This window comes from Ascidia mentula, chromosome 6, assembly GCF_947561715.1.
Source record: "Ascidia mentula chromosome 6, kaAscMent1.1, whole genome shotgun sequence".
NCBI classification, from domain to species: domain Eukaryota; kingdom Metazoa; phylum Chordata; class Ascidiacea; order Phlebobranchia; family Ascidiidae; genus Ascidia; species Ascidia mentula.
In genome coordinates, this window is record NC_138571.1 from 20,031,604 (window position 1) to 20,058,895 (window position 27,292).

At 41.8% G+C, this 27,292-nt stretch overlaps 2 protein-coding genes across 2 annotated transcripts in view; both read right to left on the minus strand.

Annotated features, from left to right (window-relative positions):
* The window catches only part of LOC145907417 (uncharacterized), a 116,766-nt gene extending 100,084 nt beyond the window's left edge, over positions 1-16,682 (minus strand). Inside the window, exons 1-4 of the mRNA XM_082994832.1 lie at positions 16,410-16,682; positions 16,179-16,232; positions 15,976-16,005; positions 15,839-15,892 (exon numbers count right to left, since the gene is read on the minus strand). Coding sequence (XP_082850958.1) covers positions 15,839-15,892; positions 15,976-16,005; positions 16,179-16,232; positions 16,410-16,662 — 391 coding nt within the window. The 5' untranslated portion in view covers positions 16,663-16,682. The remainder of the gene's footprint in view (positions 1-15,838; positions 15,893-15,975; positions 16,006-16,178; positions 16,233-16,409) is intronic.
* LOC145906358 (ryncolin-1-like) lies at positions 10,400-15,361 on the minus strand. The gene is made up of 6 exons (XM_082993778.1): positions 15,274-15,361; positions 14,813-14,925; positions 14,447-14,543; positions 13,294-13,393; positions 11,692-11,832; positions 10,400-11,424 (listed from the first exon to the last, which is right to left on the minus strand). The coding sequence occupies exons 1-6, from the start codon at positions 15,359-15,361 to the stop codon at positions 11,241-11,243; spliced, it is 723 nt and encodes a 240-aa protein (XP_082849904.1). The 3' UTR covers positions 10,400-11,240.
* Positions 16,683-27,292: the final 10,610 nt, after the last annotated feature.

The following is a 27,292-nucleotide window of genomic DNA, read 5'->3' on the forward strand; positions in this document are numbered from 1 at the left end:
TCACGCCAAATTTTTCGCCTTTTGATTCGACATCAGAGCTGTGGGTTGACTACTGGTCTCACGTGGTACCCGACGATCGACTGGCAAAAGTATTTTTGACGAATCAATCTTCAGCTGTGTACGAGATGCTTTTCAATTTGGCTGCACAGGAATCGCCACCAAGAGATATCAACGAGCTCACGTTAGAAGAAATCGTCCAACATATGAAGTTTCAGTTCGACCCCAAACGTTTCATAGTCCGTGAAACAAGTTTTGGACCGACATGAAGCGCAAGCCGGGTGAAACCATTCAAGAGCTCGCTGTTCGCATTCGACAAAGCGCAGCAACTTGCGACTTTGTATCCATCACAGATTGATTGGATGAAGCTTTGCGCACTCGTTTCATCTGTTCAATTGAAAACGAAGCGGTTTTGAAAGCTCTGTTCAGGACAAAGGATGACGAATTGAGTTTTGCTCGTGCAATTGACATTGCGGTCGAAACCGAAGATGCTGCCAAAATGGCTAAAGAAACTGTTAACGGGACGCAGCCATCGACTTCGTTGTTCAAGGTACGTGCTACAGCTAAACCGTGGGTGAAACGTAAAGTGGATTCGAGGTCGGTGCAATTACCTGAAGGGAGGAAATGTTATCGATGTGGCAAGACTTCGCATCAGGCTTCCGAATGTCGTTTCAAGAATGCAACCTGTCATTTTTGTCACCTAACAAGACACATGGAATCCGTTTGCCGCAAAAAGATTCGACAGCGCACGTCCCATGGCATTAAAAGAATTGAGAAACTGACTTGTGTTTCCAATATTGCAGCAGCCACGCTCAAGTTGGAAGTTCCAATTTCCATGAACGATCGTTCGCTGATCATAGAACTTGATACTGCTACAGGCGGAAATTTTCTGTCAAAAGAAACATGGAAGAAGATTGGTTCTCCAAAGCTGCACAAAGCAACGTCCCAGTATCAGTCTGCAAGCAGGCACAACTTGCCGGTGATGGGCACATTTACGTCTGCTACCAGTTGTGCAGATTCCGGAAAGGTAGCTTACCTTCATTTCAACGTCTGCGACATTCAACGTCTGAATTTGGTGGGGCGGAACGGAATACAGAAAATAGTATTTCGTTAGACAAAGTTCTGTACGGCAAGTCAAGCTTACAAGCTCGAGAGGTACTACAAGCCGTAACCGCCCAAGAACCGCAAGATATATCACTATATGAAGAGTGTGTCAAGTTGTGCTGTGAATTTGCAGAACTGTTAAAGCCCAATCTAGGCTGTCTTCAAGATTATGAACTGGAGGTACAACTCAAGGACGACGCAAAACCAGTTTTCTGCAAACCGCGTTCAGTTCCGTTCGCTATGCAGAGTGATTTGTCCCAGGTTTTGGATTCCGGGACAAGCAAAGGAATTTGGACTCCAGTGAAGTTCAACGACTGGGGTACGCCAATAGTTCCGGTCCGGAAATCAATCATTCTTCGCAAAAGCCTGCTTTAAGAATTTGTGGTGATTATTCAGTGACTGTCAATTCACAATTGGAGGTTCATCGTCACCCATTGCCATTACCAGAAGATTTAATGCGAAAGTTAGGTGGTGGTTATGGCTTCACGAAGATCGATTAGGCGGATGCGTACAATCAAATCAAGTTGGGACCAAAAAGTCGGAAGAAGCTTGCTCTGAGCACACATCGCGGAGTTTTATTGCAGAACGTATTGCCTTTTGGTATCAGTTCTGCGCCAGCTTTTTTTCAAGAAATTATGGATGATATCACAAAAGACCTACCGGGTGTTGCAGTATATCTAGATGATATATTGGTCAGTGGTTGGTCTGCCAAGGACCAACTTCACAATCTCAAACGTTTATTGTAACGGCTCCAACATAAAGGCTTACGTTGCAGGAAGGAAAAATGCAAATTTGCTCAACAGCAGGTTGAGTACCTTGGCCATGTTCTCTCCAACAAGGGCATCACGAAGGGTTCCAAAGTCGACGCTGTACAAAGGATGCCTGCTCCGCACGATCTACCAACGCTGCGGTGTTTCCTTGGATCTGTACAATTTTATGCAAAATTTTTGCCCGCAGAATTTTCAACTGTAGCAGAACCACTCTATCGTCTCACAAAGAAAGGCATTCCTTGGAAATGGTGTCAAAAAGAAGAACGTTCTTTCAATCAGCTGGAGGAATTGCTATCCAGAGACCAGGTGTTGGTTCATTTCAATCCATTCATTCCTGTTGATATTGCTTGTGACGCATCAAGCGTTGGAATTGGTGCTACGTAGTTTCACCGTTTTCCCGACGGCAGTGAGCGGCCAATTGCCAATGTATCGAAAACTTTGACACAAAGCCAGAGGAATTGCAGTCAAATTCAAAAAGAGGCTTTGTCAATCGTTTACGCTCTAAAGAAGTTCTTTCAATATTTGTTTGGAAGAAGATTCATCCTGATAACGAATCATAAACCACTGATGTCTTTATTTGGTCAACAAAAGCCTACACCAGCTTTGGCAGCCAACAGGTTGGCTCGATGGGCACTTTTCTTGAACCAATTTCAATACACCATCGAGTATAGAAAAACCAACGAACACAATAATGCTGATGTTTTAAGCCGACTTCCACAAGGCGATGATGTCACTTTCGACGGAGAGGAAAGTGCCGATGACGTAGACATCGTTTGTGCAATCGAAACAGAAGGAATGCAAGTGCAAATGCACTCCTCAGCACTTCGAAAAGAATCTTTTGACGAAGCAGGGTATGAAGCCGTAATACATCAGTTTGGACAATATTGCTGTCCAAAACGCAATGTCACTTTTGAGAGGTACAAGTTTTTTTCTCGACATCAGCATCAAGGTGAGCCCATCGACCAATATATAATGGAATTAAATAACCTTTCTGCAAGTTGCAAGATTCGTTGATAAGAGATCGAATTGTGTGTGGACTTTGTGATATTCCATAAAAAAGAAAATCTCACTTTGACTAAAGCTGTACAAATTTGTGTCACAAATCAAACGGTGGCAACGAAAAGTTTGCACTTGCAACCACGTGTCGAGGCTGGGCATGTTGTTGTGCGCCGGAATGCCCGTCAATTGGAGCGGCGTTACCTCAATCAAGTCGAGAGGCAAGTTCCAGAGCCTCGTGTTCATACTGTGCTCTACGTCACGTGGCAAGGCAGTGTCCAGCTGGAGGGATTTAATAAACCTCGCTGTGAGATCCTGTATAGTTGGATGATTCCGTCTTACCATGAAAAACACGTAACACTTAAAATCATAAAAGGACTGTAATAAAGTTTAATAATATGTATGTTGCCTACACAAAAAGCACTTGTTTAAACAGGATCAGTCTGGTATAACACAAGGGATATATACGTTGATCCCCTTTGTGATTTTTTGTGTAATATTACTGAACATTGACCGGCAGCTGTAGTTTCGATCCACACTTTCTATACTAGAAGTTACGTCACCTCTATTTCACTACAGACGCAGACAGGTTTGTGGGAGATTGTGGTGTACGGGAGGAAGCACACCCTCCGACTCAGCACGGCGGTAGAGGAAGACGCGAACATCTGGAGCAGTGAGATCCAGGCTATGATAGATGGACAACCTCTGATTATCACCAAAACAAAGATCCTAATGGACAAGATCAAGGTACAGAAGTGTAGAATTGAAACTGAACTTATTGCTTGGAGTAATCTGCTTTCAGGGCAACTGCCACTTAGGTAGCCAGGCGAAAAGCGTATTGCTTTGAAATTACCTGCTTAAAAAACACATCAGGAAATATTATTGCAATGATGTTGACAAAACGACTCTGCCCAAAGCTTTCATTCTTTCACTTATATTTAGCATGTTGACCATAGTGTATGAAACTATGGCTAAAAAATTTGTGTATGTTGCAACAGCGTTCAGATGACAATGAAAAGGAGATCGACTTAATCTACAAGAGGAACCCAATCTTCAGGCAATCAAGCGAGCCTTTATGATCCCCTTTGCTATCCCTTCCATACGAACAGGTGATCCTGCAATTATTACAACTATCCGTCCCAGAATCCAATGCTAACGCAAATTTATTAGTGCTGCAAGTATCCACGTGGTTGTCATAAAACCACGATGACGTCAATATCATCTTACCCGAACTATCTGTGACGTAACATTGCTCATATTGTTGTGTTGCTAACGAACCAAGTCGATTATTCCAAAAAAATTAAAAAATTAATAGTTTCGCTACTTAGAAAAAAAGGCATAGAAATCATAATCAACCGTTGTTCGCTCACAGGTGCCCTCTCGTGACGACCACTACACGTTGAGGGACGAGGCTGTGAGGATTTTTAACGTCCTCCTTCAAATAGAAGAACGGACTTTCCAGAACATTGAGGAGGAAGCGAAATCACTCCAGGTAAAAATTGTTTTTAAATTTTGCTTTTTGATATTTCTCGAATTCCCGCCTGTAATTGAGTTTCCTCCCCTATATATTTGCACATGTTATGACGTTTGTCAGGTAATTGTGGATCTTTCTTTGCAATGAGTGGGGAACGATGTTCACAGATCACAATTTATATCAAAGTTTTACTTGACATCAATCAGCATTCAAAACAGACAATCAAAAAGCATTGCGACACCGTGCAGCCAACAAACTATCTATCTGTTCGTTCCAGGCGATCATGCGAGTGTGCCACGGCTCCAAGCTATTCCAGGACGAGCTTTATCTGCAATTAATCAAACAAACCGCCATCTACACCCTCCAACTCACCACAGACGAGCAAATGTGTAACCAGCTTCATGTGACGTCATGTCCGCATTACTGGCATCTCATAGCTTGTATGTGTTGCGCGTACCGCCCATCACGTCCCGTGCTGTCTTACCTGAAGCTGCATCTAAAGAGGTATGACGTCACTAAGTGTGTAAATAACTTGGTTATCCAATGTAGAGTTCGCGGAACCCTTAACACAAAAGGTTTACTAAATTTTTGGGGTTCTTTGTTAAGTTAAACAATCGTTATAGGTTTCGCAGACGAAAATTTTGGGAATATCTGGTCTGAGCGCTAATTCTAAAACATCTCTAACCCCACTTTTGTTGGTAAACCAGAATTTATTGCTTGCCTCAATGCTTTGTATTCCCAGTAAATTTGAAACAAAATGCTCGTTTAATGAGAGATAAGCCAAGAAATGTCTTAAACCGTCCCGTCCACCGACGATTTTGCCGGGCCAAATGGGTGGGGCGTGCGCCACTTTGAGAAGCACTTGCTACTAAGCAGTAGTTTTGCATTACAGCGGGTCGGGTTATCTTACCTCGCGCTGTTGACTGCACACAAATGTGCCATAAGATGCCTGGGAATCTGTACAGTAATGATTATTCGGGGATCCCTTTTCACCGTTTGTTTATTAACATCCGTTATCAGTGTACAAGAGCGATTTCCTGGTACTCTTGGTGGAGCTTATGCCGAGTTCGGTGAAAATGCGCTGAGTCAGCAGACGTCACGTCGACGTGAGATGGTTCCTTCCATTGCTGAGATTTGTGCTGTGCTGGAGATGAGGGACCTGGTCACTGTGATTAACTGCTATGGTGGCGCAACATGCGAAATCTACATCAACTCTTTCACCACTGCTGGAAAGGCAAGTAGTGTTTTGTTACAAATTGTAATGTCGAACACTCGGAAGTATTTCTTGTATAATTTTGAATTGTATTTTCTTCTGATGATCTGGTTTTGTTGGTTGGTAGCAAACATGCTTCTTTTTCAATATTTGTTATTAAATTATGTTCTGCATTTTTATGTGTTCAGAAGCGTTTCGTTGTTTTAGTTACAAAATGTTTTTACTTTAAATTAGAGGAGTCACTTTAGACAGTTTACGTCCAACTTTGGTGTTCAGGTTGTCCAGAAACTCCAGCATGGAATGAACGTGGAGGGGAATAAGAACACGTTCGCATTATTCGAACACAAGGGCGATGTTGACAGAGCGATTGAACCAAACACTTTCCTCGCTGATATCGTTGCAAAGTTCGAACAGTAAGTTGCCGTTGGAACTTTTTTACTTGATTTGAGAAGTCTAGTTACAAATTCGTTGCAAGTAATTGGTCACACAGCTCAAAGAAGAAAATAAAAATATTATCGTACAAAAGTAGATTTTCGCAACATGTAATTTGACCCTTTCTCATGTAACGCGAAACATTCGAATTTAAACAGAACAAACTCGGAATCACAAACGAATCCGGATAGTGGCGGTAAGGATTCGGAATGGGTATTCTACTTCAAACTTTACTGTGTGTTCGATCCGATTGATGCACGGGAAGACTCAATCGAATATCACTTCGTTGACGAAGACGTGAGTCGGGAGTTTCTCTGTTTCCATTCAGTGATTTTAGATTTTTTGATTGAAAACTTGCCTCGGTTGATTCTGTCGTCATGGTAACCTGGCATCCAACGCGGATTTCACGGAGCCCTAGAATTCCTTACATGAGCTACTGGACACCTTAAATCGTCTGGGTTCCTTCTCAACTCAAATAACTTTGGCGAAAAAATTTCGGGAAACACTGACCTTGAGTGCTTGACTTAATATGAATATTTTACTCATTTTTGTATTTTGTATTTTCTAAACGCAGGAGTTTCCAATGCAGGAAATAAATTTCATAAAACCTCTAGCTTTCTTAAAAACATTAACTCAGAACTTCCCTAATGTTGCAGGTCCACGAACAAGTGATACAGGGACTTTACCCACTATCTAATGACGCATTGAAAGATATCGCAGCTTTAAGGTTGCAATTCGCTGAAGGAAATTACCATCAAATCAATATTGAGTAAGTTTGTTTAAGTGGAGCCGAAACTTTATCTTCATTGCTTCGTTCCGTTTAACCAACAAAAAGCATAAAAATATAAAAATGCCAATGGATTTTCAAGACTTCTTTTGCGAATATAAAACATGGATTTCATTTTCCAGTGCTGACATTGGCAAATATTATCCAATCAACAAGTTGATGGCCGCTTACGAGATCACAAACGAAAACGAAGACTTCTACTTCAAACGAACCGATTCTTTCTCGAATGAATTAAATGCAAACTCAATGCCAGCCAAGAAACGTTCTGTGAGTAAAGGTTTTTATTCGGTCTCAATTTGATTTTTTCGATAATTAAGACGTTCTCATAAATTACGTAAAATTTCAAACTCGCCACGTAGATCTCCCCCTCTTCGAACACATCCTTTCATACCATGCTAGTTATCCGTTCCCATGGGGGCCTGACTCGATAAACTGTGGTTTTATCGGTGCCTGTGCCATTTTATTCCGCATATTTATTGTTCGCACGCGTTCAAGTCGTTTTTGTTCAAAAGAAAATTGAGTTATATTTGGACGTTGGCATCAACCGCGCATGAATCGTATTCCACAACTAATCGTCATTCTTTAAATCAGCTCGTATATTGATAGTTAGTAAAACAACAAAGGATTTTAATTTGTGGACGAAGCGAATTGAGGCCGAAACGTTAAAATTGAACAAATCGTTTTTGTCAACGAAGAGTTTCGTCAGATTTTAATTCTTTCAGGGGTCGAGTCTTTTCAACACGTTCCGGAAGAGAGGGATGAAGAAGGTGAAGGAGGAAGGTGAGAGCGGTGAGATGAAGAGGACTCTCTTCCTGGAGGAACTGCAGGATGTCAAATCAAACGTCCTGGATAGATGGAGGAGATTGAGAGGAATGCCGCAAGAAGACGCCGTGGTCAGTATCACAATAATCTCACTAAACAATAAGACTGGAGTTTTGTGTTATTGGATGTCGGGACATCTCTGCCCGTGGTTGATATTTATTGGCATTGTGTTTGGCTGCTTGATGTTTAAATATTATTCGCATAATTTTATGTTCAGCATATTTCGCGTTCTCTTCATTCCGTCTAATTCATTTTATCTCAACAATTTGTTTCAGGCTGAATATGTTAACCTTGCACGTCGGTGGCCCGGATACGGATCCTACTTGTTTAAAGTTGAAAATCACGACGCGCAGTTCGGTCAAACCCTTCTCACTCTGACGATATCGGCGCAGGGAGCAACTGTGTTCAAACGAGGTCACTCACAGTCCCTAGATCATTTCTCATATGAAAAGTAAGTTTGATCGAACACAATGGTTCGTTTTCAACGCGGGAAGACACGAAACTTGTTGGAGTTATTGGCTCTCAACGTTTCTGCTTATCGGTCTTATGAATATAATGCAGTTTATTTTACGAAACATAAACTTACCATAACCATAGTAGTGGGGTAACGTGAAGTCCATATTTCCCTGCAGTTTATTTGGCGTCAGAAAACAAAATTGTTGGTGAACTACGGCCCAAATGTTTGATTCGGTCAAATGCCGACTTACAAATAAAGGTTTCAAATAGAGTTTCGGGTTTGCTGCGGCCGGTTTCGAATTCAGCTCTGACGTTTGAAAAGTCTCAGAACCACTGTTTCAAACAATTAAACAAGATTTTGCAGCTACATTCCTTGAGTTGAACATGTTATTGTGTCTTCCTCTCAGGATCCAGTCTTTCGGAGCGGGATCTGCGAATGTTTTCAGACTTCAGACCGAGTCAAGAGGGGACATTTCCTTCACCGCAGAACAAGTTAATGAGATTGTGAAACTCATGCGAGCTTACGTCACCGCCCTCTTCCGCCGAAAGCATTGAAAGTTGACACCGAGCACTTTTATTGCGTTCAGATTTTAACGAAACTTTAGTATTTGTCGTTCTAGCCACAAACTTGAATGTTAAAATCAGGGGTTTTCCACAGGGTCACCATATGGACCACAGCGATATATCTCAATGGGTTCCACATTACCACACAATATTACCTTCGCCGATGCATGTTTTTGTGACATTACTAAGCAAAAACTATCGTCGGTTGGGAGGATCCACAGAGTTAACCAGGGTGTCGTTGTACCCGAACGAGCTCGCTAGTTGTTCCAAGTCTTTCACGTCCCAATAAGGTTTATTTACAGGATCATGTATCTTATAGTTTCGGCATACACGCTTACACCCACTCTCAATACTCCGCTCCAGTGTTTAAACCTTGCAGTGACGATTTTCATTTGTTTTGCCACTTTCACATGTTTTTTACGCTAGTCATATTCTTTCTTGTCCTGAAGCACTTGGTGATCTTTTCTGTCTATTTTGTTTTCGGGAAACCAAATTCCATAACCTAGAAATCACTACCAGCGATAAAGTTGTCAGTCCCACTCATGGCTGTTCAACTTTTGTAATTTCAATATTATTTCACAATTTTTCTCCGCAATTATGAACCACACCCAAAATATGTGTTTCTGCTTAATTTTAACATCTAAATAACGTCATCAATACGACGACGTCACCACGCAACATGAAATATTCCAACCGCTTTCGTACCTATTTTTGTCAACCCTTTTATCCTCAAACTGCCTATCTTTTAACATTGTTATCTGTCTAATATTATTTATTGTACATTTGCATCAATTTATTGCATGTTCGATTTGGTTGTTTTATAAACACAGTTCCTTGCATGTCTGCGGCAAGCCAGTTGAGGCCTGTGATGTCACAATTGCTTATTGTTACGTTCCAATTACTGCTATTGTTTCACTGTCGCTCGGTTTTGAAAAAGAAACAAACCCTGAATTGGGATCGAAAAGAAATTCATATTTTGAGATCTTGTCGGAAAATTCTGGTTTTAAACATGGCCTGAAACTGACATCATGACCCTTGGTGTTTGGTGGCTGGAAATTCTATTTATCGAGTAATTTATTTCGAGTTCAGGAATCAATTCTACAAAACTTCACTCTCTCCATGCCATCTACATTCTTCCATGGAATGCAACCGGCAGACGCATCAGACGCGTCTGTGTCCTCCACAAACTGCTGTGTTAAGTTTGGTTATTACGCAAGAGTGTATAAGGTCTAACCTTGGGAGGTGACAAGAAAATGATTTGTAAAGGAAAGCCAAAGCTAGTATGCTACTCATGCCGAAGCAAATGTTTCAAACACCACTGTGTTCATCATCAGTGCCAAGTAAGAATGAGTTGCAGCAAGGTGTGTGCAGAGGTAGGCAGGTAACTGAACAGACAAAAACAACAACACAAATAAAACACGTGACAGACGCCACTCGAACGCCCACGGCCGTGACGTCATCATTTGGGCTGCAATGAGGACCTGGATGTTGACAAGAAACCTTTTTACACAATTTACCCTCACATAAAACCTTTCCCATAAGTCGGAGAAATGGCGCCGCGATATCCGCGCATTTCTGCAAATATTTGCGGTGAATTGGCGTGAATGCGTTTTTGGGGTTTATCAGAGAAAGTCAAACTGAACTGAATCAAATTTACTGACATCCTCGAATCAGAAATCAACTGTCGAATCTGATGGATCAATGTTTATATTTACATGGATTATCAACATAAAGCATGGAAACTGTTGCATGCGATATTACAACAACGACATGATATACAACATAAAGCATGGAAACGGTTGCATGCGATATTACAACAACGACATGATATACAAGGAATGATAAAACGGAATATGTTGTCAATATCTAATTGACACGTTGACATAATTCTATGGAAGAAGTGACATCCGAAACGCACAAAATGTAATAATAAGTAGTGTCGACGTCATAATTGCAATTATTACGTTGTGTTTTTCTGGCATCAACCGTTTTTTCAATAACGTCGGATAATTATCACGCTGTAAACCAAGTTTAACTCACTTACGGCGAACGTGCTATTCGTTCGTTGACACTTCCAGCAACAAGCCGCCTTTTCAAATGAGTCACGTGGTAATCCGAACTCAAATAACCCGGTATGCATTTTCTATATAGGCCACATGTCTTTTGCGTAAAAATGATACGAAGGGACAGAGGACAAAGGACATATAGGACAGAGACTTTTTGTACGCGTGGTTTGTAACGTGTTATTGTTAATCCTCGTGCGCTTGTTTATTATGTATTAAACTGATCGATTGACTGTGGGTTTGATAGCAGCCTTTTTATCAGGAGTCAGATATACGTCAGTGTTATTATTTGTGTAGACGTTTTAAGTAACGCCCTACAAATACCATGATAATAACAAACATGCAAAATGGCAAAGTTTTCGCTACTAACACAAAAACTGTAGAGATTTGTGGAATAAATTCGGTTCGGTATAATTGCTCCCCTGTTATTTACGATTTCAAGCCTTTATCAAAACAGGTGAAAGTATTTACAATGTCTGTCAATAATTGTAAATCAACACAACGTTGCCATGGTTACTAACGACGCAATGTTAATTTTCGTCACTTTAAACCTCCCCAACAATTATTCGCATTTCACTTTCATCTTAGAACTCATTATTCCGCTCCATGAGTTTTTCCAATCCCACCAACTCATAGTGTTGAAATGAGTAGAAGTTCTCGACCACGGACCATTGAGATGGGCATGTGAACATCTATGATGCCACCAAGCTCCACCATAATACACAGCACAATTAACACTTGGATGCCTGCAATTATAATTAAGTCGGTTGTCAACAACTCTGTGTTACAACTTATTTAAACTCAGTTAAAACTTGTGTTTAACTAAAACTTTAACGCAACCCCCTGTTTCAGAGCAATTGATTTTTACAATTGTTGATTTAGGGTGGACGGTTAACTTTGTCAACGAAAATCAACTATTTGAGGAAATGCATTTCATCTTTATTAAAACAACTCGATTTACTTCGTTAGTAAAACAGAAATATAATCAGACACGTTGTATCATTATTACTCACGTATCATGGTCTCTGCTGCGGGTTGAAAATCTTATCCCGTTTAGACTGTACGGCCCATCAATCATGGAATCTGATATATTCCCCGAATATCCGGATATAGTAATTGTGTAAGAACTTCCTTCATCGCCAATGCTGAAAGTACTGAAAACAACAATGTCATAATGTTTAATTTAATGCAAAGTAATTTAAATAACAACGGATATTTTGTTGTTTTGAATCAATCCGCTTACATTGCTTTGTTGATCATGGAAATGATTGTTAAACATAAAACCCTTTATGACGTAATAAACGACATGTGTCATACATTGTGTTGTGTTGTGTGGGATAATTATTTGTCAACTAAGCAATAAACACAGAGTGGGATTAGAAGTTTTGAGAAGGAAACCCAGTTATTTTTCAACTTTAAGTTCACAAACGACTTGAGGTCCATTTTTAAGCAACCTGAAACCTGTTCCATTTAAATAAGATGTCAATCAAGCATACGATGCTGACATTGCAAGATGTATTTGGAATATCTTACAGGAGAAGCAAAAGTTAGATGAGTTTTAGCCGAGAGTTTTTTAATATTTCTGAACCTACGTCACTGGCAGGGGACGTGTGCCTCGGTTAAACGTTCGGCGATTACAAAGAGGTAAGTGTACAACACACAGTGAATACAGATCATTATATTTCTTTTCCGACTACTTTTGTGTATTTCGGTGCCGACTAATTATCCACCTACAACCCTAAAATTTCCCACCGGGTAAGAACCACTGGCCTAAGGAATTAACTCTGCAGACCAATGCACCCATTTTCTCGCATAGAGACCCAACAATATCCAATCAACCACGCAACGACCAGCAGCTAACCCAGGGGTGGGCAAAGAGAACACAGAGTGTTTACACTATACAACTTATACACTGACAATCAAGTTGTGCCAGTGTCTTACACGTCGCGATTACGGGATTTTTGTTGCCTCATTCAAAACATTGGGAGCCGAGCATGTTGGGCAGAAAATCGAAATTTCAAACACTGGATTATGCATGGGTGTTAGATGGAGAATATAATAACCATTTGATCCCATATATCGATGTGGGACACAGCACTAATATTCACTGAATTGCTGCCATCAATTGTCAAACGGTTTGGTCGTGGTTAATTTCGCTTGAACTGTCTTCCAGATGCCTACGCTTCAGAAGATTTGGAATCAAGGGAAAGAAAATTTTCTGCAGCCACATTCTCTAAGCGCAAAAAGGTGGCGTTCGACCCAATCCGAGCCCCACTGAGCTCGGTCCCGGCAATCCGCGACCAAGCGATCGCGCAAACCTCAAGAGCGTTGATGTGGGGTCGTTACGAATTGATTACCATCCCTATGTGTGTGCGGTATCTAAACTTTTTGTTTTCATAATTATTCCGAACCGAGTAAATACATTGAAACACAGCAAGAATATCCTGTGTTGCTTCAAACTTAAATCCCGAATTTTGTGAATCTGACGTAATAAGGGGGGTATTTCCCTAATGTCTTTTATGATTTTGTTAGTTATGACGACCTGGCAGCATCGAGTAAATTATCGTTGGAACAAAGGCAATAAATTGAAAACGTTAAATACGTCATATTCTTACCTATACTCGCCAAAACCTTGACCTCCGGAAAAATCCTGAAGGTCAACACGAAGACGACATCTAGTGGACGCACTGGTGATTTGATGCAGTTTTTCCAAACCTGATAAAATTTGTTGGTTGTAATAATATTGCTGAAAACACTGGAATTTAAATTGGATTAACTGATACTGTTATATTGACTCTAGTATTGTTACGTAGCTTGCTTGAAACGTTTTGCTTGGTAGGCCTGTATATTTAACTGGGTGTGCACAGGTTATAACAATGTGTTCAGTAAAACAAACCTGGAACTCCTGTTGCTGCCACAGGCATATTGCAATTTAAAATGTACCGCTCTTCTGGCATAAAATATACGTGCTGTATTTTTACGACGTTTCGTCTGCCATTCAGCGAGACTTCATCAGGTATTGATACCGCAATTTCAAAGTAAACTACACTAAAACATTCAGGGGCACAAAAAGGGAAAAAGGACACGTTGACACCGCTTGTCAGATCACGTGGCAGAGGCAAAACACGAAACACTGCGGGAGGCGAAACAGTTACAACAAATTGTTATAAACTGCAGGAAAGTAAACACATTGTTCTTTGTCGTTGACGCATCCACTGTTTTTGTGAATGTGAAACGACTCAAGAAAGAGCCGCTTGGTGTGGTCCAACTCCTTTTCCAGAGCTTGGAAAGGGCTTTATCAAAGGCAACTTCGTATCGCAGTGTCACCGCATGCTTGGCCAACGCAGTCTTGCTGACACGAAGTTGCCTTCGATAAAGCCTAAGTTCTGGAAAAGGAGTTGGACCACACCAAGCGGCTCTTTCTTGAGTCGCTTTACATTCATTTACTTTCCGGCAGTTTATAACAATTTGTTGTAACTGTTGCGCCTTCCGCAGTGTTTCGTGTTTTGGCTCTGTCACGTGATCTGACAAGCGGTGTCAACGTGTCCTTTTTTCTTTTTGTGGTCCTTAATGTTTTAGTGTAGTTTACTTTGAAATTGCGGCATCAATACCTGATGAAGTCTCGCTGAATGGCAGACGAAACGTCGTAAAAATACAGCACGTATATTTTATGCCAGAAGAGCGGTACATTTTATACTAAAACAAACTATTATTCAAAGTTTTGCAACATTTGTACTTGGTTAAGGATTGCTTTATTGGAATACAAACCAATCCAAACTTCTGTTGATAGATCCCCAAACCCGTTCTTGTAATCCACCCAATCTCTGTCGAAACTCACAGATCCATCATAACGACGCTGGAACACCTGGTATTTATCAAGTAAAACACTTGACACTGATTTTCGGAGAATCGGTCTAAAAAAGTTAGATGACCTCCATGTCAATATATGACTTTTCACTTTCATGTGTAATTTCCTGACCTTTACAAACAACACAATCCCGGGCGTATGGTTAAGTATTGTAGTGTGAAATCGGAAATTACATGGCGTGCATAATCACCTCGCTTACCCAACATAGCGTTGGTGCCAGGGATTGCCCACCCCTGTGTTAGTGATATTTACCACATTATCAATACCTGCCACCCATCTTCACAGTAAACTTCTTCTCCCGATATGAGATGTTGGCGACCTTTAATATCTGAAGTTTTACAGGAAACCGGTGGAAGAGAATCTATGAAATTCCTGAGATCTGCAGACGGTTAAAACTCATCAGATTGGCAGAAGTATTGAGTTAAACTCATTCACACGCAAGTAGGCGGTGAAATCCCCACAATATTTGCACGACCTGCATTATGACCAGAATATACCGGTGCCAGATGGAAACCTCTCTGATTCGCACGTGATGACGTATATGTTGGGTTTGCCAATACCTTTGCCCGTAAGTCAAGTCATTACTCGCTTCTGCCCCTAGTGGTGTAGATATCTCACCAATCTATACCACTAGAGGCAGAAGCGAGTAATGACGTCAGTTACGGGCAAAGGTTTTCAGAATTTGACACATATGTGAGATTTATATTTAAATAAAGTAAAACTCAACTGTTGGAAGTGTTACTCAGTTGACCTTGCAGTTGATTCACTCTGTTCGACAACTCTGTGAATATAATGTTCGATGTGTGAGTGGACATTGAATGTTAAGTGCATGAACTTAACTGTTAGATGTGTGGTTCTGCTCACTCTGCAGTTGATCCACTCTGTTCGACAACTCTGTGAATAAAATGTTCGATGTGTGTGTGGGCGTTGGATGTTAAGTGCATGAACTTAACTGTTAGATGTGCGTTTCTGCTTACTCCGCATTTGATCCACTCTGTTCGACAACTCTGTGAATATAATGTTAGATGTGTGAGTGGGCGTTGGATGTTAACTGCATGAACTTAACTGTTAGATGTGCGGTTCTGCTCACTTTGCAGTTGATCCACTTTGTTCGACAACTCTGTGAATAAAATGTTCCATGTGTGAGTGGGCATTGAATGTTAAGTGCATGAACTTAACTGTTAGATGTGCGGTTCTGCTCACTCTGCAGTTGATCCACTCTGTTCGACAACTCTGTGAATAAAATGTTCGATGTGTGAGTGGACATTGAATGTTAAGTGCATGAACTTAACTGTTAGATGTGAAGTTCTGCTCACTCTGCAGTTGATCCACTCTGTTCGACAACTCTGTGAATAAAATGTTCCATGTGTGAGTGGACATTGAATGTTAAGTGCATGAACTTAATTGTTAGATGTGCGGTTCTGCTCACTCTGCATTTCATCCACTCTGTTCGACAACTCTGTGAATAAAATGTTAGATGTGTTGAGTTTTGTCACGTGATTGGTGAGTACGCAGGTATTTACACCACTAGGGTCAGAAGGGAGTCATGACGTGTGTTACGGGCAAAGGTTTTAGCATTTGTCATCTTGACACATCTGTGAGATATCAATTTATATGAAAATGAAACTCAACTGTTGGAAGTGTTACTCAGTTGACCTTGCAATTGATCCACTTTGTTCGACAACTCTGTGAATAAAATCTTCGATGAATTTACTTTAATATGATTTTATGAGAGTTCACCGTGTAGGGGATTTGTGGTACTGCTGTGTTTGTATCAAATATCTATCTGTACTGCTTGGTTTGTTAAAGTTTCCTATCCAATAATAAATTTTGTCGAAAAGTGTTTAGAGAAGAATCTTATACCTGTAACAAGTCTCAACAAATCTTCTTTGCCAGCCACAGGTCCTTGGTCTCCCTTTTTACCTCGGTGACCTCGAGGTCCACGTGGTCCCATCTTTCCTGGTCTTCCAGTCTCTCCTCTGCCACCTTTCAAGCCGGAATGTTCTATCTCTGATCCTTGTTCTTGTCCATCACAAACAACTCTGCATACTTGTTGTTGGTGAGTTATAACAAGATGGCCAACCAACAAAACTCCAAACAAAATAAATTTCAACATTTTCAAACAAGCTAGACTTTGAAAATCTGTAAATAGCTGCTCAGTCATCACATGGAAATTAACAAAGTAAACATCAACGTTAAATTTGCACCAAAATTACCTAATTAACAACTACACTGAAAATATGGAAGATTCACTGAGACCTGCTGGCGAAAATCAATACACATTTATGCTGCGTAGATGAAACAAATATGAAAATAATGCAAATGATAAATGTGGAGTTTAAATAAAAGTTGCGCATAATCCAACCTTAAACTGTTGACCAATGTTACGTTACTTAATGTAAAACTTTCAGTGCGGCCAGCAATTACGCAAGGAAGTGCTCAGTGCGTGAGTTTGTTGATTGTTAATTGCACATAACTGCATTATCCCGTCTACTGAGGTCTCAACAACATCAGCAAACGAACGCAATGAAAAGAATGCTGTAGTTATGTACATCGTTGCCAAATACACCACAAAACTTTGTTAGGACAAACTGATTTGTCAATTGTTGCGATACAGAAGTCACTGATTTCTTATGTCACGAGTTGTAAAAAGCCACCTGCCACAAGTCACGTAATGCCTTAGTGATCGCAATGCGCCGACCTAGACACGCGCCGATCACGCATTCATCACGTGGACCGCTTGGTCTTTTTAGAAAGTTGGACGTACTTCCACGTCAATTAACAATATGCGCTAAAGATCTTTTGATGCAGATATAAGTCAGCCGCACAGAAAGTGTTGAGAATATTTGTTTATGATTAAAGTTGTTTTCTGATAATAAAGGAACAAACATATCTTTGTAAACGAGTTTTGCAGGCGAGTTATCCATCGCAAATTACATCTGGCATCTCTACTGGGTTTAAACTTCACCTTCAACTCTATCAGTTATAACTTGTCCAAGCACAAGTGACTTTAAACCACGGTCAGCTACAATACAAGCTTGATCTGAACTGGATCACGTTGCGTTTCCAACCACACAGACCCGAACAAACTCAATGCAGTAATCACGACGCAACTGTGACTTGCTTAAAACCTCCTTCAAGTTGCCGGAGACCTTTGAATTTCCGAGGACCGAATAACGTCACTGATACGAAAACACGGCGTATCAAAATACATCCATGCAAAGGAAGTCGGTTCAAATACCTAAGTGCGTGCGCTCGTTTGCAAGAGTTCGTAAAACCTGCATTTATTCTGGCTTTGAATTCTCGCTCCCTTTAATCGGTGCGTTTGGGTTGGTTATGGAACAAGACGCAGTTAAACTCAGTGCAATTTAAGCTGTTCTATCTGAATACTAATGGTTGACACTGAATTGAGATGAAATAAATATGTTGGATGACTTGGACGGTGGCAAAAGCCGCTTAAATATACAAGTTTTACATGTGTTGCGACCTATATGCCAATTATGAGCCTCAATCCGGTACTTAACAATATTATTTATGATCGATGGGAAATCCTATTTGATTAACGCATTTGACATAAGATCGCACGTGAGTTCTAATTGTTGTGTTTTCCTAACCTGACTTTAATTGAAACTTGATGCAAACATTCCAACAATATTCATTTAAAATGAACAATTTTGGACACGAAATTAACATGCGCAATTATACCAACGCCAAACTGAGTGAATTTACGCCCAAACGCACAGACAAAATTGAACAGAACCAAATCACAAAACCGATGAACTGAGATGAGCACAGTACAGCTGCCCTGCCCTGCCCTGCCCTGCCCTGCCCTGCCCTGCCCTGCCCTGCCCTGCCCTGCCCTGCCCTGCCCTGCCCTGCCCTGCCCTGCCCTGCCCTGCCCTGCCCTGCCCTGCCCTGCCCTGCCCTGCCCTGCCCTGCCCTGCCCTGCCCTGCCCTGCCCTGCCCTGCCCTGCCCTGCCCTGCCCTGCCCTGCCCTGCCCTGCCCTGCCCTGCCCTGCCCTGCCCTGCCCTGCCCTGCCCTGCCCTGCCCTGCCCTGCCCTGCCCTGCCCTGCCCTGCCCTGCCCTGCCCTGCCCTGCCCTGCCCTGCCCTGCCCTGCCCTGCCCTGCCCTGCCCTGCCCTGCCCTGCCCTGCCCTGCCCTGCCCTGCCCTGCCCTGCCCTGCCCTGCCCTGCCCTGCCCTGCCCTGCCCTGCCCTGCCCTGCCCTGCCCTGCCCTGCCCTGCCCTGCCCTGCCCTGCCCTGCCCTGCCCTGCCCTGCCCTGCCCTGCCCTGCCCTGCCCTGCCCTGCCCTGCCCTGCCCTGCCCTGCCCTGCCCTGCCCTGCCCTGCCCTGCCCTGCCCTGCCCTGCCCTGCCCTGCCCTGCCCTGCCCTGCCCTGCCCTGCCCTGCCCTGCCCTGCCCTGCCCTGCCCTGCCCTGCCCTGCCCTGCCCTGCCCTGCCCTGCCCTGCCCTGCCCTGCCCTGCCCTGCCCTGCCCTGCCCTGCCCTGCCCTGCCCTGCCCTGCCCTGCCCTGCCCTGCCCTGCCCTGCCCTGCCCTGCCCTGCCCTGCCCTGCCCTGCCCTGCCCTGCCCTGCCCTGCCCTGCCCTGCCCTGCCCTGCCCTGCCCTGCCCTGCCCTGCCCTGCCCTGCCCTGCCCTGCCCTGCCCTGCCCTGCCCTGCCCTGCCCTGCCCTGCCCTGCCCTGCCCTGCCCTGCCCTGCCCTGCCCTGCCCTGCCCTGCCCTGCCCTGCCCTGCCCTGCCCTGCCTCGGTCCTCAGCTAAACGCACACGGAAAGTTACAAAGAAAGGTTGGTTACTGAAAGACGATGAAGGACAGTCACATGGGAAAACTTAAAGTCTCAAAGCGACCAAGTCACTTGAGATTAATATGACGCAAAACAGCTGTTAAACCATATCACACAAAAGCCAAAAAAAGACACAAATCACGTGAATGGTCAGCTGTTGCTATCGCTAAATTTTGAAATGAAACCCGTTTGCCAAGACGATCTAAAAATACCAATTACCCAACCCAGTGGAGTGAGACGCCAAAATGACAACTGGCCATGCAACCTTAAGTCCATTAATGCAACCGTTGACATGTAATGCAAAATCACGTTACAACGTGTACATATTCAAATGAAATATTACACACAAATATTTTCGTATCTTGCTCCTGGTTTTCAGGTGAATTTCTTTTCTCACTTTAACAAAACCAGGCGGATGACGGATCGTTAATATTAAAGAACTTATGCGTGTTTCTTTTCCTAATCCTATGCTTTCAAACAAACTCTTACAAACGCAACTATTCAGATACCAAAAAATAAACCTTTTAATGCTTTGTCTTATATTAATATAATGACTACAATCGCTCAACATCCTATAGAACGTTGGCAACACAATTGACGGCACGACACAAAACTGCAAAAAAGTGGGGAAATGCTTCGTTGGCGCTGAGCGTGAAGTCAATACAAGTTTGTAGTGAGGCGTGAAGGAATGTGGTTGTGGGGCAAATGGAGTTGCACTGGTTTCACTAAATGGGCGCCTGACTTTATTAAACGGACTAATGTTAAAAACGACAATAAAACGTACATACAATTCCAGTAGTAATACCATGCTTTCGCATAGCAAGGCAGGATCGCCCCACTTGAAGGGCAGTGAATGCGTGATATTACTTCTGCGTTGTCTGATTACGGTGGTGGAGATCCTATACGCATGTGAAGGTCGCCTGACAAGTTGTGCGCTTGCGCACCAGTGTACCTTGACCACAATATACCCCGTAAAGCCACTGAGCTCCTGTAGCCCTGTTGGTAGAGCGTTGGGCCTGGTTAGCCCAGGGTCGAGAGTTCAAACCTCACCGGGAGCTTGATTTTCCAGATCTCGCTCCGACTTGTCGGGAAAAGTGGTTAATCCAGCTCGGCTGCAATGTCTTGGCTGCGAAGCCTGTGAACTTTACTATTCCAGTAAACGCCCGACACTAAAAACAACCGTACAGCTCAACGCCCATCTCAAGACTAACGGGTCATACACACAGCACTTCTTGCACCGGCTAATCAACCAATCAACTGTATGTTCAGGCAGGGGAAGATACAGGTTCAATCGATGGGCTTAAAGTGGTTGATGCTTTATTAAGTTGCGCAGTCAAGCTTGAGACAAGCAAAACACTCGTTCATGAGGCGGCAACCGCAACACGAGAAAGGCAATGGCGCGCTTCGATGCACAGGCGAACACTGTGGTCGCCATCATCTAAATTTTACTTTTCGCCCCACCTAAAAGATGTGCACAGAGGTAACAAGTTGTCAAACACTCTTTCCCACTGGTTGATTTGGTCACACACACATATATATATCAATGGATTGGTTATTGTTGTATCTGCTTTGGTGATGCTAGCTGGAGCACAGGAAGGCGCATCTTACCGATATTTTGTTTTTTCAGAGTATGACGTTCATCAGATTACCAACAGTTCGAAGTAGTTTTGCCTGTATTGATGATCACTTACCATTGCTTCCAGAATAATGAACACAACATTACGGCAAACAACCATATTTGAGGGTTTTGGGATAAAATGGCCTCCAATTTAACATATTCAGGGTTAAGTCCGTCACCACTAGTTACTTGGAGATTTGATGTAATGTAAATCGTCCCCTACTGTGTGAATTTGCCCTCCCTTGGGGCATAACGTTAATAATTGTGGACAATATCAGCATCAGCACTCGCAGGACAAAGCACAGCCTGCTGTTCCTTCATGAAGTCGATATTGAGTTGATTTATTAGCGAAAGATAATTGTAGACCCAACTGCTACCTTTCGGTTAAAAGATTGAACACGAATTTAAACAACAAAACGAAGTTCTCCATGTAAGCGAAAAGTTCAATAAATACTGCAAGTATATCAACCTGCGCTGCTCCGGAGGGACCGACAAATCTGTCCCATCTTTTCAAATATAAAATATAAAAAAATATGATTTAACATTCCAAAAGACTTTAATTTGGGCCTCATCGGAGTTCCAACTAAACTACGTTATTTTGCATTTCAGGCATTTCGCATGCTGTCCATAAAACAACTGGCTGGAACACTAGTGCACTGGCCCAACATCGATAAAGACATTTTGAACATGTGTCTTAAGAGCTGTACATCTTAAGCCAAACATAAAAACATGATGCCGAATGCTCCCGTACATCCATGGTTGTTGACCGAGAAGCCATGGAATTAAGGTCTCATGAATCCGTCCTTTAAATGTCAGATGTATAAAATTCCAAATAAGGTCACTTTCAACTCTTAGATTGTGCAATTTCTTTGAAATTCTGTTCATATTAGTTAAGACTGCATCGCCCGTGATGAGATTCACCTTTTGCTTCCTGCTATACAAAGCTGATACAAACCTACTTTCTTCAGAGCATGCAGGATCATTTAAATAATCTGAATCAACTTTTAATTTTGCCTGCATTAGTTTCAGCTTTTGGTACTTGTTAAGGGAGTTACTTTCTTTGACAACTTCCAAAAGAGACTTTGTGACTACAGTGCACTCTGGTGCCTCGTTAGGTTTAGTTGTTGAATTTTGGGCTGCAAGGGCTTCTGTTATAATTGCAGAGGACACTCTATTCGCCTTTAAATCCACAATTTCTTTGTTCTTTTCCAGGTTTGTTTTTTGTTTTGAGACTGAGGCATGTCGATTCTTTCCAGCAGATGAAATTCTTGTTCCTTGTGACTCAACCCCAGTTTTTGATTTCATCCAAACCCTGTTTTTTGTCAAACTCAACTTCTCAATACTTTTGTTTGTTTTCACCATAAACACCTTATGCTTGGGGCAGTTTCCTCTCGTGCATAATCTGCATCCTTGTTTTGTTGACTGGGTTGGGGCAGAAGAGGAACGTTTTGATGATTCTCCACCAGTTTCTCGAATTAATTTAGCTTTTTGAAGCATGCTGTCGACACTTTCAATTTCTTTTTGAAGCTTTACATTTTTTTCAACTGTTGGTTCTTCTTTTGTGGTTAGTTGACTTTGCTTGCTGTTATGTCTTTCTTTTACCCATGGCTGTAGCAAGCTTTCTGAAACATAATATACATTCATTTTTTCATGTTTATTTAACACAGTTTAAACATTTCAAATTCACACTCAGTTGAAACCTTGTTATAACAAAGACCATAGAGTTTTTACCAAAATTTTTTGTAAGGTAATAATGAAGCAGAATATTAAAAAGGTGCACTCTTTCCTGCTCTAGACAAACACTTACCATATTTTTCAGCTCGATATCTTTCCAAAGTCGTCCTTAGATCAAGAGTTCGATGAAGAGTTTCGAGAAACACTTTATTACACGAACATGGAATCGGAGAAAATTTTAAACTTTTCTTTCTTCAACTCATTTTATCGCTGAAAAACTCCCCGCAGGGGAATAACCACAATCGTTAAAATATTGAATGGAATTATTTATATATTTATTTTATCTGAAATTCCACAAAGTTAATTTGTAGTATTGCACGCTCCAATGGTTTTATGGGCACCATCTGTAGTTGTATATGCACTCATCAGTATTAAACACTATGGGATCCGTATCAGTATGAAATCCCCCAAATTAAGTTCTGAGGTGTTGCATCAAACTTTATATTTTTCTTTGTTATTCTTTGTGTATCGTAATTAGGTCGCGTACATGCGCATATGTTATTTCGAGGTAATCGCTTTGCTACACCCACACATATGGGGAAAATCTCTGACATAACGCAAGTGAATGTGGATCATTGTTAGGTAATGCCTAACCAGCATTTTAATGGTTACGTCATGTTATGCCAACCTCATATAATGTCGTGCGGATATAACTAAAAATTTTTTTATTGCGGGACTAACGGCTTCTTGCGGGACTAAGTACTCGAAATTGACTTAACATCGGACGTGGATAATCCTGAAATTCCTGTTGATGAAGTCTCGCCGCATGGCAGACGAAATGTCGTAAAATACAGCACGTTTATGCCAGAAGATCAGCGGATAACCCTATTTGTTGTCTGTGATGTAGGATACGGTAAAACAATGATTATAGATTTGCTGTTGTCATGTTTAATTCCAAAACGTAAACTTTTGTATAAATTGATCAACTTGTCAATAGGAAAACAACAGGATAATTACATTTATACAGAATGGTGTTTTCAGTGAGCAATCACAGGGCTATCGCGCTGGTCGCGACGCATTCACTCAATGCACACATCTCTTTCACTATACCGGACAACGAGTCCGAAGAGCAGCACATGACTGCTAGTCGCACGGCGCAACTGACGCCTCAACTTCGCAAGTGACCAGACGCCATACACTTGTTTACTGAGCCTGGAGTCATGCATTGCTCATAACCTTTATGGTTTTATCGGTGCCCATGCCATTTAATTTCTTTGTATATTGTTCTTACGCGTAGTTGCTTTTATTGCAAAATAAACATGATTTGATTTAATGTGATTAGTGGAATGTATCGAATGCCATTCCTGGAAATTACTAAAGACATGTTTGATATTTTTTCACTGTTGATTCGAACTTTTGACACATGACAATACGCAAAGCTATTATTATTTGTAAATTATCCTCAGGATTTTGTCCTTGTTGTTTTGCGCTTAAATTAAATGTCACTTGCTTCATTGCAACAAAACCGAAGCTGTTTGTCACGTAAAAATTGAAATATACCAGACAAGTCATATTAACGCGCCAAACCTATGTAGAAACTTGGGCCTAGGAAATTTAAATTGTTTGTTCGAGTATCTGTACAGATTACGACAACCTTTCAACGATCTCCATAAGTGTACGCTTAAATGCTAAGATTGATGAAGATGTTCGGAATGATTCAACCTCAGCATGCTAATCCATGACGCACGTACAACACCTTACAACCACCCGGCAAACATTTTCGAACCGGGGGACTCCTGCAGCAAAACTTTATATTATTCTTTGTTAATTGTGACAAAATGTATTTCCGCCGCGTATACATGCATATGTTATTTCGAGGTAATCGCTTCGCTTCTCCCACACATATGGGTAAATCTCTGACATATGGAAATCAGCTTTGGGTTCAATAATCAAATCGACGTTTTAATAATCCTGTCCATATTAATATTTTTCCTCATTTCGACCACGATATAAATATCGCCACGACCATAAGCTAAGAGGGGAGCGAAAAGAGAATAAGCTAAGCGCAGACTATGACAGAGGGTAGACTTTGACAAGTGGGGAGAAGGCTGCATTGAGCGCCTACGTGTAGTGGTCTGAGGTATGTATTATTGTTCTAATTATAAGGTTGTAAAGGTAGTTCGTGGCAAATGCTTTGATAGTCATTGGAGTCGGGAGTGTTTTCTTTCTGCAAACGTGAGTCCCTGCAGTGTTTTTATGTTTCGCCCGTTCAGTTGCCTGCCTACCTCAGAGCTTTCTTGGTTGCAACTCTTTCTCAAGTTGCACTGATGATCGAAACGTTTGCACATAATGTATAGCAGCATATTAGCTTTGGATTTCTTGTTTAAAGTTTTGAGGCTTTTCAGCATTAATACGCATACTGAGTAACTTGCGTTTTTGCCAAAGAATGTAAATTCGGCTTGTCATGCTTCGAAACATTTTAATATTTTGTTTAAACTTTCAAAACCGCTTTCTACTCTTTTACATTTACACCCGTCTTTCTGACGCCATTGCTAGTTATCTCGCTTGCGTTACGTCATTCAACTTGTGCTACTTCTTCTGAGTCTGCTTTGTCGCGTAATCGCAGCAATTATCTCTTTGTTTCTGCGTCATCTTTGATATGTTCCTATATATTTGCAACTCTTTCCACAAATAAACAGATCCTAACATTCGGTCCAACTCAGATCGCAATGTGGTTTCTTGGGTTACAACATTTGGTCTCCTAGATCCTAACATTTGGTCTCATGGATCACAGAGATCGCAGTTTCGTCTCAGAGTCCAGAACTAGGTTAGATCCAAGAACTAAACACTGATGACGATACGAACCAACATGATGTCAGACCGAGACTTTCTTGGCAGACTTGATGATGGGTCGCGAAGGTGGAAACCCTTTTCAAAAACATTTCCTGTGGCTTATGACCTATGAAGGCACACTAGCACTAAATATTCAAAAAAAAACAATCATTGCAACTGCATTGGACAAAACACAGCAAGGATCTGAGGAGCATTCAGGAGTATCTTATGCCCAATAGGATAGCAGAAATAGCTCCCAGGGGGCAACCAAAGCAACTTTCCCGACAAAAATGTTTTTACCATTGCACAGAAAAAGGCTTGGGGACAACATTGAATTGCAAATTGCATGAGGTTTTTGTGATTTACTTTTTCACAAAACCAATCGACACTTTTGAAGACTTTTTTACTGAAATAATGTCCGACCTGGGGGCAAAATACTTTTTTTGACCCGAGTGCGTAGACAAGAGGAGGTCCTAACTCGACAAGTCAAATCAAGGCATACTTCTGTAATTCAATTTCTATCAAAATTTCCTTGAATAATTCTACAAAACTTCACTCTCTCCATGCCATCTACATTCTGCCATGGAATGCAACCGGCAGACGGATCAGACGCGTCTGTGTCCTCCACAAACTGCTGTGTTAAGTTTGTTTATTACACAAGAGTGTATAAGGTCTAACCTTGGGAGGTGACAAGAAAATGATTTGTAAAGGAAAGCCAAAGCTAGTATGCTACTCATGCCGAAGCAAACGTTTCAAACACCACTGTGTTCATCATCAGTGTCAAGTAAGAATGAGTTGCAGCAAGGTGTGCGCAGAGGTAGGCAGGTAACTGAACAGACAAAAACAACAACACAAATAAAACACGTGACAGACGCCACTCGAACGCCCACGGCCGTGACGTCATCATTTGGGTTTCAATGAGGACCTGGGTGTTGACAAGAAACCTTGTTACACAATTTACCCTCACATTAAACCTTTCCCATAAGTTGGTGAAATGGCGCCGCGATATCCGCGCATTTCTGCAAATATTTGCGGTGAATTGGCGTGAATGCATTTTTGGGGTTTATCAGAGAAAGTCAAACTGAACTGAATCAAATTTACTGACATCCTCGAATCAGAAATCAACTGTCGAATCTGATGGATCAATGTTTATATTTACATGGATTATCAACATAAAGCATGGAAACGGTTGCATGCGATAATGCGATGCTCAGATGAGCAGACACAATATTTTCTGGCTTCTTTACTCAATGAGGAATTGGACAATTTACCGAGGGACATAAAACACAGAGCACTTGCAGCAGATAAATCTAAATCAAATCCAGCTGTGTTAAATGCAGTTCCATTGTTTATGTTACGAATGTATGAAAGAAACAAACAACCAAACTTGAAAGTCAGTTATGCATCAGCTTTACTTATGTGCTATAACCCGCAGTGTGAGGTCGATAAAGCTGGAAATCTTGTTTCAAGAAGTTTGGTTGCTCGAGGAAGAAACTTTACTCAAATACTTCAAGCTCTGCTTTCTGAAGTCACAGTGGATTTGAAACAGTGGAATTCCAGCGTGCAGGCCGTCGTATCATGGAGGTTGTTTATTGGGAGATGTTTTAATGCTTTGGTGGAAAGTAGAAGAACTGAACTTAATCTTCAACTGAAACAGAAAAGTTGCAAAGAAGAAGATGATGATGTTGAACACAAACTTGCAACCTGTGAGCTTTCATGTAGAACATAAAGCATGGAAACGGTTGCATGGTATAATTGAACCAATGGTTTTTCACAGCAGCATCCCGCTTAGACGCCGTTCTACACACCGCTTTGTAAT